At 48.2% G+C, this 15,439-nt stretch overlaps 1 protein-coding gene across 1 annotated transcript in view; it reads right to left on the reverse strand.

Moving 5' to 3' along the window:
• LOC126335901 (uncharacterized) overlaps positions 1-15,439 on the reverse strand; it is a 204,773-nt gene that overhangs the window by 22,498 nt on the left and 166,836 nt on the right. Inside the window, exons 14-16 of the mRNA XM_049999373.1 lie at positions 11,019-14,781; positions 4,956-5,071; positions 2,460-2,662 (exon numbers count right to left, since the gene is read on the reverse strand). Of these exons, the coding sequence (XP_049855330.1) occupies positions 2,460-2,662; positions 4,956-5,071; positions 11,019-14,781 (4,082 nt within the window). The remainder of the gene's footprint in view (positions 1-2,459; positions 2,663-4,955; positions 5,072-11,018; positions 14,782-15,439) is intronic.

The following is a 15,439-nucleotide window of genomic DNA, read 5'->3' on the forward strand; positions in this document are numbered from 1 at the left end:
CAAATAGGGGTAATGCAGGAGTAGGAGTGATAGTGAACGGTGACGAAAATTTAATAGTCATGGGTGACTGGAATTCGGTAGCAGGAAAAGGGAGAGAAGGAAACGTAGTAGGTGAATATGGATTGGGGGAGAGAAATGAAAGAGAAAACCGCCTGGCAGAATTTTGCACAGAGCACAACTTAATCATAGCTAACATTTGGTTTAAGAATCATGAAAGAAAGTTGTATACAAGGAAGAACCCTTGTGAAGGCAGAGGAGGATCAAGTAGGTAAAAAGACGAGGGCTAGTAGAAATCCTTGGGTAACAGAAGAAATATTGAATTTAATTGATGAAAGGAGAAAACATAAAAATGCAATAAATGAAGCAGGCAGAAAGGGATACAAACGTCTCAAAAATGAGATCGATAGGAAGTGCAAAATGGCTAAGCAGGGATGGCTAGAGTACAAATGTAAGGATGTAGAGGCTTATCTCACTAGGGGTAAGATAGATACTGCCTACAGGAAAATTAAAGAGACCTTTGGAGAAAGGAGAGCCACTTGTAGTAATATCAAGAGCTCAAATGGAAACCCAGTTCTAAGCAAAGAAGAGAAAGCAGAAAGGTGGAAGAGTATATAAAGGGTCTATAAAAGGGCGATGTACTTGAGGACAATATTATGGAAATGGAAGAGGATGTAGATGAAGATGAAATGGGAGATACGATTCTGCGTGAAGAGTTTGACAGAGCACTGAAAGACCTGAATCGAAACAAGGCCCCCGGAGTAGACAACATTCCACTGGAACTACTGACGGCCTTGGGAGAGCCAGTCCTGAGAAAACTCTACCATCTGGTGAACAAGATGTATGAAACAGGCGAAATACCCTCAGACTTCAAGAAGAATATAATAATTCCAATCCCAAAGAAACCAGGTGTTGACAGAAGTAAAAATTACCGAACTATCAGTTTAATAAGCCACAGCTGCAAAATACGAACACGAATTCTTTACAGAAGAATGGAAAAACTAGTAGAAGCCGACCTCGGGGGAAGATCAGTTTGGATTCCGTAGAAATGCTGGAACACGTGAGGCAATACTAACCTTACGACTTATCTTAGAAGAAAGATTAAGGAAAGGCAAACCTACGTTTGTAGCATTTGTAGACTTAGAGAAAGCTATTGAAAATGTTGATTGGAATACTCTCTCTCAAATTCTAAAGGTGGCAGTTGTAAAATACAGGGAGCGAAAGGCTATTTACAATTTGTACAGAAACCAGATGGCAGTTATAAGAGTCGAGGGACATGAAAGGGAAGCAGTGGTTGGGAAGGGAGTGAGACAGGGTTGTAGCCTGTCACCGATGTTATTCAATCTGTATATTGAGCAACCAGTAAAGGAAACAAAAGAAAAATTCGGAGTAGGTATTAAAATTCATGGAGAAGAAATAAAAACTTTGAGGGTCGCCGATGACATTGTAATTCTGTCAGAGACAGCAATGGACTTGGAAGGGCAGGTGAATGGAATGGGCAGTGTCTTGAGAGGTGTATATGAGATGAACATCAACAAAAGCAAAACGAGGATAATGGAATGTAGCCGAATTAAGTCGGGTGATGCTGAGGGAATTAGATTAGGAAATGAGACACTTAAGGTAGTAAAGGAGTTTTGCTATTTAGGAAGTAAAATAGTTGATGATGGTCGAAGTAGAGAGGATATAAAATGTAGACTGGCAATGGCAAGGAAAGCGTTTCTGAAGAAGAGAAATTTGTTAACATCGAATATAGATTTATGTATCGGGAAGTCGTTTCTGAAAGTATTTGTTTGGAGCGTAGCCATGTATGGAAGTGAAACATGGACGATAACTAGTTTGGACAAGAAGAGAATAGAAGCTTTCGAAATGTGGTGCTACAGAAGAATACTGAAGATAAGGTGGATAGATCACGTAACTAATGAGGAGGTATTGAATAGGATTGGAGAGAAGAGAAGTTTGTGGCACAACTTGACTAGAAGAAGGGATCGGTTGGTAGGACATGTTCTGAGGCATCAAGGGATAACCAATTTAGTATTGGAGGGCAGCGTGTAGGGTAAAAATCGTAGAGGGAGACCAAGAGATGAATACACCAAGCAGATTCAGAAGGATGTAGGTTGCAGTAGGTACTGGGAGATGAAGGAGCTTGCACAGGATAGAGTAGCATGGAGAGCTGCATCAAACCAGTCTCAGGACTGAAGACCACAACAACAACATGATGGTAATTTCCCCAAACCCCACAAAAAAATTAAGTGTCATGTAATATTTTGCGTAATGAAACATCTTAATATCTCGTATAGACACCTTTTATTAACCTGACACGTTCCACATCATTACGAAGTGTCGCATTCATGATCTATGGCGCAAGTATTAATGTAATCTAGTGGCGCCTACTCTGTGCCGCCTGACTTTGGTTCCGCGCCACGGACGTGAAACACAGCAACAGCAGGAGAGGCGGCGCTCACCTGTGGCTCCCTGCAGACGCACTGCGCGCCCAGCTTGGCGACGAGCAGCGGGTTGGCGTCGCTGACGCGGCTCACCACGACGACCGGAGTGTCGGGAGGCAGGCTGCCCGCGCGCCGCACGCCGCCCTCCTCCACGGCCGCCGCAGGCCTCAGCGTCGTCGTGAGCACGGGCGCGGGCGCCGCCGTCGTCGACGTCACACCGCCTGCAGGAGTCGTGCGTGTGTTTGTTGGCACTCAACCTAGACAGCTTATTCACGATCCGGATTTTGTCAAAGGTTTGAGTCCTCTTCAACTGGACTACTGGAACTCTTTCAAAAAAGTGTGGTCTCATTTCTTGGGAAACAAGAGAGCAAACAATAATGATATGTTAGTCAACGAACTACTACAGTCTTACCGTGATCTTGGCTGTAACAAACTGCACGTTCTTCACTCACACTTGAATTCTTTTCCTGCTGGTGCTCTTGGACAAGTTTCTAACGAATGCGATTTTCACTCTGCAGCGGAGTGTGCGCTGATACGAAACTTCCTGGCAGATTAAAACTGCGTGCCCGACCGAGACTCCAACTCGGTCGGGCACACAGTTCTAGTCTGCCAGGAAGTTTCAACTTTCTGATGAGTATGGGGAAAGATTTCGTCAGACCGTATCTACACTGGAGCAACACTGTCAGGGGCAATGAGTAATGAGTATGATGGCTGACTACTGTTGACACTATTACAGGATAGTAGTGCCACGCATAAGAGACGCAGTAAACGTACGAAAATAATTTAGGTATGTATGAAAACATATTTCACTAGCATTTCAGCATTTCATGCTCCTTGTGTTGGTAAATTAGCGAAATCTTACTGTTTAAGCAACATATAAACCGAATACAAGGAGATAGAGACTATCACAGATTACAGATTCATGTTCAGCAGGTCGAAATACATAAGGATAACCTATTCTGGTGCTCGAAAATTTTACAAAGTTGAATTTTGTAGACCAGAGTAATTCTCCACTTTGCTGACATGCACAAGACACGACAGCATGGTTTGCTCCTTTTCTCACTGCACAAGTTTATGGGCTAGCAAAGAACACGTAGGTAAGCTTTTTTGCAAACGTGAACATTAAAAATGTTCCGCATACGTGTTGAAAGCTGAAAATCTAACGAGTAAGAAGTAGTATCAGTCAGCATTGCCTTCGGAATTCCAGCTTCATTTGCTGTCGATACAAATACTGTGAAAGTAAAATTAAATGGATTACGAGAGCACATTTTTCACATCACTTTCTTGTCTTCGTGGTGTTCAAAATACATCAGCAAAAAATAAGTTACATTAATGAGGCTATATATTTCGTATTACTAGAGTAAATACGAATTAAAGAACAGAAAAACATGCGAAAATGCGTTCCTGGCACTACGTTAGACAAGTATTTACCTACAACAGGTATTGCGTACACACAAGGAAATAATGAACAAGAAACAATCGCAAACAGTAGTCTGCTAATGTTTTAGGCTATTTAAGATGTCGGCAGCGCCCGACCATTCGCGTCATCTCCCTTCTTTTCTTTACCTCCATAGAAATTTCTATTACGTACTTCACAACACGAAAATACACATATTGGTGGAATAAAACAGTGAAATAACAAAATAGTGAAATACCGTGAAAGAAGCAAATGGAAAAGTGAACTTACCACACGGAAATATCGAGGCACAACCGAAGCTCGCCTAGACAGACAGTAACGAAAATTACGTACCCACAAACTGACAAATCCATTCCTATAAACGAAAATAAGACACTAAGAATTGTTCTACAATAACAAACTAATACTCCAAATTACTTCAATATCATTACGAATAATTATTTTAATGTACAATGACAGCGCTTATCCGGAACACAGAACAGTTTCACTATCTATGCCTCGAAGTGAAGACATTACTATCTGTGACTAATGTATGACGTCATTGGTCAAAGCCGACGGGTTGTATCCCCTGCTTCACTAGACCCAAAATACACAAGAAGCGACATCTTCGACTACTGTGGCATCTTTGACAAATTTTGCTTCTTTGACAACTGAGGCATTTTTGACAACAAAAAGTATCCCTGATATTTGAAAGCACCATTTGCTTCATTTATAATCAGATGAGAGTGTACTAGAAACTGTATGAAGTTAATAGAAATTCTATGAAGGCATAAAAATGAAATATGCGTAAGTGCTGAACAGTCCACCACAAAGCGCCCCTAATTATAATTACGTTCGAACTCCCATATCATGTAGTCTACAGCAATTTTTACATATTATTTTTATGTATCTTTTGTAGATCTGCTGATGATGAGCATGTTTTCGATACTGGTCTACTAAATTAAAGAAGTATGTAAACAATTCTAAAGCAGTCTTACACAAATAAAATGTTTTCCATCAGTGCTACAATATTATTGTCGAACCACTCCCTCCACAGCGTTCCGTTACCACACCACATCGTAGTCTCCTCGTTGCCTCTGTGCAGGCGCTGCTCTTACCTGTACGCGACAGTTTGGCGATGGTCTGGGCCACGAAGTCGTCGCTCCCGGACAGCAGTCCCGGCCGATATGAGTCCAGCAGGGCGCTCGCCACCTCGTCGCGTGCCGCTCCAGACCTGAAAGGTAACGACATACGAAAAGTTAAACGTTTATGCCTATGTGAATAGGCTTCCTCGACCGAAATCAGGTTGAAGTTTTTTTTTTTTAATAACAGGCATCAATTACGTCATCAGCTGCACCAACAATGCCATTATGTGTAAATTGTTACAGTTTTTTTTTTTTTTTTTTTTTGAAAAGGCATTCATCCTAGGCATCACGCAAGTAGCACAATGTTGACATATTCTAGAGCTGCACCACAGTAGCCCCACATCGACAGATAACGAACTTTAGATTTTCCCTTTTAAGGAAGGGTCGAGCAAGGCGATTCCATTGAGTCTGGACTGTTCTCAGCTGTCCCCATATATGAAATCTTATAAAGCATCGGACTAGAATGACGAATTTTTAGGAAACAGTGATTTTTCAGGTCAACAACGCGTTCTACCAGTTGTACAAAACATTCTCTGATTTCTTGTCGTGTGTATTCAGGATAAAACCTCGAGCTTCCGACGATTTCCCCCATCGTCTTCGACAGGACCAATTGACTGTCAAAACTGCTGCTGTGGTGGCCTCGTACAGCCCAAAGACGGTTTCTGATGGTGGAAATCGTCGAAAGCTCAACTGACGCGGCAAGAAGTCGTAGAATGTTTTTTACAACAGTGCCGTCGCGAAAGACTTCGTCCCGTTATACCAACGCCTGCCTATGTCTCGGAGACCAAGATATTGATTAAATTCGCCTAAAGACAGACCAAAACCGTCTACAGAGTTGTATAAATGACCATGCTGGTAATTACAGAAAAGACTGAAAGGGTCAAAGTCATTTACGATCTGGCAATAATATGTCGACGTGGCTAGAAAGCAAGAATGAAGGATGGACAAATCTAGTACTATACTGGAGTCCAAGAAACAGAAGAAGGCCTATGGTAAACCCGCCAGACATATAAGTCTCTGGAGTCACCCACCAGAGGACAGCCTGATTTCGCAATATCTGGAGACAAGTTCCGGAAATGTATTTTGACCTGCGAGTTTAAGAGGCTTCATCATTTTCGTATAGAATTGGCTATTGATTATATTGCGACGACGCCATGGTGTAAAGAGAAATACTTCATGGTTTCGGCTATTATTACAGGTGGCTTTCATTAGGATGAAGATGTACAGATCGTCTTCCTAATGACAGCCATCTGCAATACGGGTCGAAACGCTGAAATTTTAAAGGAAAAAGGAGGGAAGATAGAGTTTAACGGCCCGTCGAGGTCTTGGACACGGAGCATAAGCTCGAATTGTGTCAAGGATGCGGAAGGAAATCGGCCGTGCCCTTTCAAAGGGACCATCCCGGCATTTGTGGGGAGGGGTTTAGGGAAAGCACGGTCAAACTAAATCCGGATAGCCGCACGCGGGTTTGAACCGTCTCCTCCCGAACTGGAGTCCAATGTGCTAACCACTGCGTCACCTAGCTCGATCGCTGAAGTTTCCTTTTACATCTCTATCTGGTCGCAGAACGAGAAACCTTTTCACTTTACTGGCAACAGGCAGCTCTGGCCTAGGTCTCTATGGCCACTGTAATTAGTTGACTATTTACAGTAATATTAACTGATGGAGAGGACTTCACCATACTTCAATATTCGATCTGAGACTACGATACTGCCGCAGTTGTTACGGTGTTAAGCTGAATTTTATTCCTTTGTTTCCTTTCACTGCATGTAATGGCTCAAATATCACCTTAATTAAGATTCTACAGGAATCAATAGAATTCTTGCGCCTTCAGAATACTTTGTTCTTATATATAGTTACTTCTTCGTAATTAACGAAACACTTGTACGTTGTTTTTCTGAAGTCTTTGTCGAGGGTAATTCGTCAGAAGGTTACTTTAAAAATATATTCTCATAAAGGCTCACGAAACTTCATAGTTTGTACAGCCACCAAAGCGTTCATACTCTATGCCAAACCAGTGTTCATCTTGATCTCGACCGACTGTTTTTCTTTTGTGTCTCATTCCCAACCGAAAGTCGACAAAACGAAATTTCACAAAAGTTTCCGTTACTTTGAGCCTGGTACAAGTATGGGACAGGTAAGTGACAGCAAGGGATTTTTGTGAGCAAATGGTGTAGCCATTAAAATTGCTACACCACGAAGATGACGTGTTAGGGACGCAAAATCTAATCGACAGGAAGAAGATGCTGTGATATGCAAATGATTGGCTTTTCAGAGCATTCACACAAGGTTGGCGCCGGTGGCCACACCTACAACGTGATGACATGAGGAAAGTTTCCAAGCGATTTCTCATACACAAACACCTGTTGACCGGCGTTGCTGGTGAAACGTTGTTGTGATGCCTCGTGTAAGGAGGAGAAATGCGTACCATCACGTTCCTGCTTTGATAAAGGTCGGATTGTAGCCTATCACGATTGCGGTTTATCGTATCGCGACATTGCTGCTCGCGTAGGTCGAGATCCAATGACTGTTAGCAGAATATGGAATCGGAGGATTCAGGAGGGTAATACGGAACGCCGTGCTGGATCCCAACGGTCTCGTATCACTAGCAATCAAGATCTCAGGCATCTTATCCGCATGGCTGTAATGTATCGTGCAGCCACGTCTCGATCCCCGAGTCAACAGATGGGGACGTTTGCAATACAACAACGATCTGCACGAACAGTTCGACGACGTTTACAGCAGCACAGACTATTAGCTCGGAGACAATGGTTGCGGTTACCCTTGACGCTGCACCATAGACAGGAGCACCTGCGATGGTGTACTCAACGACGAACGTGGGTGCACGAATGGAAAAACGTCATTTTTTCGGATGAATACAGGTTCTGTTTACAGCATCGTGATTGTCGCATCCGTGTTTGGCGACATCGCGGTGAACGCGCATTGGAAGCGTGTATTCGTCATCGCCATACTGGCGTATCACCCGGCGTGATGGTATGAGGTGCCATTGGTTACACGTCTCGGTCACCTCTTGTTCGCATTGACGCACTTTGAACAGTGGACGTTACATTTCAGATGTGTTACGACCCGTGGCTCTACCCTTCATTCGATCCCTGCTAAACCCCACATTTCAACAGGATAAAGCGCGACCGCATGTTGCAGGTCCTATACGGGCCTTTCTTGATACAGAAAATGTTCGACTGCTGTCCTGACCAGCACATTCTCCAGGTCCCTCACCAATTGAAAACGTTTGGTCAATGGTGGCCGAGCAACTAGCTCGTCACAATACGCCAGTCACTACTCTTGATGAACTGTGGTATCGTGTGGAAGCTGCATGGGCAGCTGTACCTGTACACGCCATCCAAGCTGTGTTTGACTCAATGCTCATACGTATCAAAGCCGTTATTACGGGCAGAGGTGGTAGTTCTGGGCATTGATTTCTCAGCATCTATGCACCCAAATTGGGTGAAAATGTAATCACCTGTCAGTTCTAGTATAATGTATTTGTCCAATGAATACCCGTTTATCATCTGCATTTGGTGTAGCAATTTTAATGGCCAGTAATGTAATTCATGCATTTGTACGGCAGACAAGGAAGGGCTGTCTCAGCTATACATGTTTACGCTTAAAGTGTGTGGCTTCGTGTTTGTGTAAAGGGATAATCTTGGTTAATATGTACGGAAACATCTCTTCTACACCAATAAAGTGGGCGATTGAACAATGAGCCGAGTGAAATTTGGAGGCGGTTCGGTGATGATCTGGGCAGCCATATCGTAATTTTCCACGGGCCACATGATAACTCTGTGTGGTCGCATCAGTGCGAAGGATTATATGACCATTTTAGCTGATCAGGTCCATTCCACGGTGCAATGTTTGACCCTCAATGGTGGTTATGTGTTTCAAGACGGCAGGGCTCCTGTTCACACAACTCGTATCGTCAAGGACAGGTTTTATGACAACGAGGATGAATTGCAGCATCTCTTCTGGCCACAACAGTCACCAAATCCCAATATTATTTACCCTTTCTGGTCTACTTTGGAGAGAAGGGTGCACGATCGTTATGCACCTCCACCATCGTTATCTGAAGGAACAATGGTACAAAATTCCCCTCAAAACCTATAGGACCTGCATTCATTCATGCCGAGACGAGTGGCAGCTGTTTTGAGAGCAAATGATTTTCATACAGCGGATTTTTCGTGTTACCACATTTTTGTCCACCCACTGTATATTTAAGTTTTATCAGCTAATCCGCGCTCTGTATTTTCTTAAATCCAGATGTATTCCTGTGTAATAATGTATACAGGGTGTTACAAAAAGGTATGGCCAAACTTTCAGGAAACATTCCTCACACACAAAGAAAGAAAATATGTTATGTGGACATGTGTCCGGAAACGGTTGCTTTCCATGTTAGAGCTCATTTTATTACTTCTCTTCAAATCACACTAATCATGGAATGGAAACACACTGCAACAGAACGTACGAGCGTGACTTCCAAACACTTTGTTACACGAAATGTTCAAAATGTCCACCGTTAGCGAGGATACATGCATCCACTCTCCGTCGCATGGAATCCCTGATGCGCTGATGCAGCCCTGGGCAATGGCGTATTGTATCACAGCCGTCCACAATACGAGCACGAAGAGTCTCTACATTTGGTACCGGGGTTGCGTAGACAAGAGCTTTCAAATGCCCCCATAAATGAAAGTAAAGAGGGTTTAAGTCAGGAGAGCGTGGAGGCCATGGAATTGGTCCGCCTCTGCCAATCCTTCGGCCACCGAATCTGTTGTTGAGAAGCGTACGAACACTTCGACTGAAATGTGTAGGAGCTCCATCGTGCATGAACCACATGTTGATAGTACTTGTAAAGGCACATGTTCTGGCACCATAGGTAGAGTATCCCGTATGAAATCGTGATAACGTGCTCCATTGAGCGTAGGTGGAAGAACATGGGGCCCAATCAAGACATCACCAACAATGCCTGCCCAAACGTTCGCAGAAAATATGTGTTGATGATGTGATTGCACAATTGCGTGCGGATTCTCGTCAGTCCACACATGTTGATTGTGAAAATTTACAATTTGATCACGTTGGAATGAAGCCTTATCCGTAAAGAGAACATTTGCTCTGAAATGATTATTGACACATTGTTGGATGAACCATTCACAGAAATGTACCCGTGGAGGCCAATCAGCTGCTGATAGTGCCTGCACACTCTGTACATGGTACAGAAACAACTGGTTCTCCCGTAGCACTCTCCATAAAGTGATGTGGTCAACGTTACCTTGTACAGCAGCAACTTCTCTGACGCTGACATTAGGGTTATCGTCAACTGCACGAAGAATTGCCACGTCCATTGCAGGTGTCCTCGTCGTTCTAGGTCTTCCCCAGTCGCGAGTCATAGGCTGGAATGTTCCGTGCTCCCTAAGACGCCAATCAATTGCTTCGAACGTCTTCCTGTCGGGACACCTTCGTTCTGGAAATCTGTCTCGATACAAACGTACTGCGCCACGGCTATTGCCCCGTGCTAATCCACACATCAAATGGTCATCTGCCAACTCCGCATTTGTAAACATTGGACTGACTGCAAAACCACATTCGTGATGAACACTAACCTGTTGATGCTACATACTGATGTGCTTGGTGCTAGTACTGTAGAGCAATGATTTGCATGTCAACACAAGTACCGTAGTCAACATTACTGTCCTTCAATTGGGCCAACTGGCAGTGATTCGAGGAAGTACAGTACATACTGATGAAACTAAAATGAGCTCTAACATGGAAACTAAGCGTTTCCGGACATATGTCCACATAACATCTTTTCTTTATTTGTGTGTGGGGAATGTTTCCTGAAAGTTTGGCCGTACCTTTTTGTAACACCCTGTAATGTGTAACGAAATAAAAATTAAAAACTTGGGCTGATATTAATTTCAGCTCTGACCTTATGTTGTTTTGTTTTAGAGGGAGCTGAATTTTCTTCAGGGGATGGCAAACCGTTGATGAACGGAAAAGAAGGATCCGTGACTGGTCGACACTGACCTGGCTCCTGCGGCGGAAGCGTAGCTGGCGCCGGCCGCCTGGGCGGCGGCGTACTGCCGCGAGGCCTGCCCGCGCGCCGCCGCCAGCCTCACCCCGGCCACTGGCGCCGCCGTCACGGTGGCCAGCACGTCGCCGAACGTCGGCGCGGGGGTGGAGTAGGCCAGCTGCACCAGCTTGGTCCTGGAGCGCAGGCGCAGCGCCGGCGTCGCGTCCACCGGCACTGGCGCCACCGTGGAGAACGGGGCCAGAGACTCGCCAGTCACGGCCACCGTGGGGACCGGGGTCACGGTGGAGAAGGTGCGCAGTCTCTGTCTGGGTCGCAGCTGGATGTCGACGCCCGCGGACGGTGCCGCGTACGTCGTCACCCTTCCGAATGTGGGCACCGCAGTCGTGTAGGTCTGCACCACCTGCTGAGGTCTCGTTCGCAGCCGCGTTCTCGCCGGAGGTGTAACGGCGACCACGGCCGGCTCTGCCGTGGAGTAGGTTTGTACAAATCCGTTCTCGATCGCCACTGGCGCAGGGGTGGAATACGTCTGTACGGCCGGAACCACAGTGGAGTACGGCTGTGCGAGCCCACCGACGGCCACGGCCGGTGACGCGGTGGAGTAGGTCTGAGCGAGGCGGCCGGTCGGCACCGCTTGGGCTGCCACCACAGCCGGGGCCACAGTGGAGTAGCGCACGGCTGCCACTCGTTCGACAGCCGGGCGAACTGTGCTCACCGGGCGCAGTCTCTGTACCGGTGTCAAGCGGACGGCCGCTGCCGGGGTCACGACGGCTCCGAATTCGAGAGCGGTCGGTGCCGGTGTCGTGACTAACCCTGCCACTTGCGCGAAGGTAGGTGCTGGCGTTACTGCGGGCAAAGGTCGCAACCGTTGTCGATAGACAGGTGCAGCTGTGACGGTCTGTACGGCAGCCACCGGAACGGCCTGGCTGACCAGTGATACTGGAGCGACAGTCGACGGTGGGAGGTACGAAGCACGGAGGGGAGGTGCGGGAGTGGAAACGCGCACGCCTACAGCTGCAGGAGCGATCGGCACCACAGGCGCCGCTGTGGACGCAGTGTAAGACGGAGTAATGCGGCGACCGAAGACCGTCGTTACGGGGAGAGTGTATGCGGCTGTAGGAACCACTGGCACCTGCGAAACGTAGGCACTGCCGCCGACGAGACCGTCTCCTGCTGAGGCGTAGTAAGCTCGTTGTCTTTCTGCCTGGCGAGATGCTGCAGCTGCTGCTGTTCTCTGTAGTGCAGCCTGTTGTTCTGCCACCTGCTGGATAGCGGCCTCTTGTTCTGCCGCAGCCTGCTGTGCGGCGGCCTGTTCGGCGTACGCCTGGCGGGCAGCTGCGGCCTCCGCCTGCTGAGCGGCTACCCGTTGTGCGGCAGCCTGTTGTGCGGCTGCAGCTGCTGCGGCTTGCTGAGCTGCTAACTGCTGCGCAGCAGCCTGTTCGGCAGCCGCCTGGCGAGCGGCGGCTGCCGCCGCGCGCTGTGCAGCCGCCTGTCGTGCTGCGGCGGCTGCCGCTCGTTGTGCAGCTGCCTGCTGAGCAGCTGCCTCTGCAGCAGCCTGCTGTGCCGCCTGTTCCTCGGCAGCTCTCTGTACTGCAGCTTGGCGAGCGGCAGCAGCTGCAGCACGCTGTGCAGCTGCCTGTCGAGCGGCCTCCTGTGTCGCCGTTTGCTGAGCTGCGGCTGCAGCCCGTTGTGCTGCTGCCTGCTGTTCGACTGCCTGCTGTGCTGCCAACTGTTGAGCAGCAGCAACTGCTGCTGCTTCCTGGGCTGCTGCTGCATTGGCTGCTGCCTGCTGCGCAGCTGTTGCGTCTATGGTGGTAACTCCAATAACAGCAGGCCCAGTTCGTCTAGCCTGTGCGTCTAGCACAACAGCAGAACCCTTGACGGCTGGTGCGTAGCCTACTGCACTGTACCCTGCTCCGATGGCGGCGACATTATCTACGACGGCACCTACCACTGGCACTCCAGTCGACAGTCTACTGGCCGCAGCAGCATCGTAAGCAGCTCTGTTAGCTTCTGCTTGACGCAGTGCGTAAGCTTCAAATATTGCCTGCTGACGTGCAGCAGCATTGGAAGCGGCCTGTCTCGATGCTGCTATCGCTGCAGACTGTTGCAGAGCTGCTTGGTTAACTGATGCAGCATGTGCAGCAGCTTCTCTGGCTGCAGCAGCCTGTACTGCAGCTTGATTGAGTGCTGCCTGATTTGCAGCTGCTGCACTGGCAGCAGCTCGGTTGTAAGCTGATGCCCTCAGAGCTGCCTCATTGGCAGCTGCTTCGTTGGCAGCAGCCTGGTTCTGGGCTGCAATACGGGCAGCAGAGCTGTGAAGACCTGCGGCTTGGGTATAAACTGTGGCCTGGTTGAGTATGGCCTGATTTGCAGCTGCTGCATTGTAAGCTGCTGCCTGGTTAGCTGCCTCTTCAGCAGCTGCTGCGTTGATGGCTGCTTGCTGGGCTGCTGCAGCATTTGCAGCAACTCGTCTTGAGGCTTCAATGGCTGCAGACTGTCGGAGAGCTGCCTGGTTGGCTGCTGCTGTTTGTGCAGCTGCTTCATTGATTGCTGCTGCCTCGTTAGCTGCTGCTGCTCGGGCAGCTGCATCATTGATTGCTGCTGCCTGTGCTGCTGCCTGGTTGACTGCTGCTGTGTGTGCTGCTGCCTGGTTAATTGCAGCTCTCTGTGCTGCTGCCTGGTTGACAGCCGCTGCTTGTGCAGCTGCCTGGTTGATTGCTGCTGCCTGTACTGCTGCCTGGTTAATTGCTGCCGACTGTGCAGCTGCCTGGTTGGCTGCTGCTGCCCGGGCAGCTGCATCATTGATTGCTGCTGCCTGTGCTGCTGCCTGGTTGATTGCTGCTGCGTGTGCTGCTGCCTGGTTGATTGCTGCTGCCTGGTTGATTGCTGCTGCATGTGCTGCAGCCTGGTTAATTGCTGCTGACTGTGCAGCTGCCTGGTTGGCTGCTGCTGCTCGGGTGGCTGCATCATTGATTGCAGCTGTCTGTGCTGCTGCCTGGTTGATTGCTGCTGCCTGTGCTGCTGCCTCGTTGATTGCTGCTGACTGTGCTGCTGCCTGGTTGATTGCTGCTGCTTGTGCAGCTGCCTGGTTGACCGCTGCTGCTCGTGCAGCTGCCTGGTTTACTGCTGCTGCATGTGCTGCTGCCTGGTTGATTGCTGCTGCCTGTGCTGCTGCCTGGTTGATTGCTGCTGACTGTGCTGCTGCCTGGTTGATTGCTGCTGCTTGTGCGGCTGCCTGGTTGACCGCTGCTGCTCGTGCAGCTGCCTGGTTAACTGCTGCTGCTCGTGCAGCTGCCTCGTTGATTGATGCTGAGTGTGCAGCTGCCTGGTTGATGGCTGCTGCCTGTGCTGCTGCTTCGTTGGCTGCTGCAGCACCTGCTGCTGCTTGGTTGTATGCTGCTGCCTGTGCTGCTGCCTCATTGATTGCTGCAGCCTGGTTGATTGCTGCCGCTTGGGCGGCAGCCTGATTGAGAGCTGCAGCTCCTGCAGCTGCACGGCTTGCCGCAGCTGCTTGAGCTGCAGCCCTGTTGGCTGCGACAGCACCGTGAATAGCTGCCCCGTGGGCAGCAGCATCGTAGGCAACACCGGCCAGTCCTACAGTGGCTCCCAGGACTACTCCATCGCCAGTACCCACGGCACGACCTCCAGAAACCAGATAGTCGGGCAGCGAGGCATAGGGTGCGATGTGGCGCCCAGCTGCCACGTCAGCTTGCTCATATACGATTGTCGGTCCTGCACCCACCAGCAATGATCCACCTGCAAGCAGTCAGAATATTTTAGTCCCAACTTCCTCGTCACATGTTCCAGTTAAAAAAAATCTATTAATGTGTTAGTAACATTATTTACTTAGCTGTGTTTCTGTCACGATCAAAATATTATTTCGTAAAATTATTTGAGGTTAATCCAGGGATGCTTCTCCTTTCATAAATGAGGCAATATATTTCTCCATCTGTAATGAGCCGCCGGCCGGAATCATGGGCCGGCCAGAGTGGACGTGCGGTTCTAGGCGCTACAGTGTGTAACAGTGCGACCGCCACGGTCGCAGGTTCGAATCCTGTCTCGAGCATGGATGTTTGTGATGTCCTAAGGTTAGTTAGGATTAAGTGGTTCTAAGTCCTAGGCGACCGATGACCTCAGAAGTCAAGTACCATAGTGCTCAGAGCCATTGAAACATTTTTTGTAATGAGCTCGACATCGACGAGGCAGTGAGTTATTGTCTATCTTCGGTTCAAAAATGGTTCAAATGGCTCTGAGCACTATGGGACTTAACAGCTGAGATCATCAGTCCCCTAGAACTTAGAGCTACTTAATCCTAACTAACCTAAGGTCATCACACACATCCATGCCCGAGGCAGCATTTGAACCTGCGACCGTAGCGGTCATGCGGTTCCAGACTGAAACGCCTAGATCCGCT

This window comes from Schistocerca gregaria, chromosome 2 (assembly GCF_023897955.1).
Source record: "Schistocerca gregaria isolate iqSchGreg1 chromosome 2, iqSchGreg1.2, whole genome shotgun sequence".
NCBI lineage: Eukaryota > Metazoa > Arthropoda > Insecta > Orthoptera > Acrididae > Schistocerca > Schistocerca gregaria.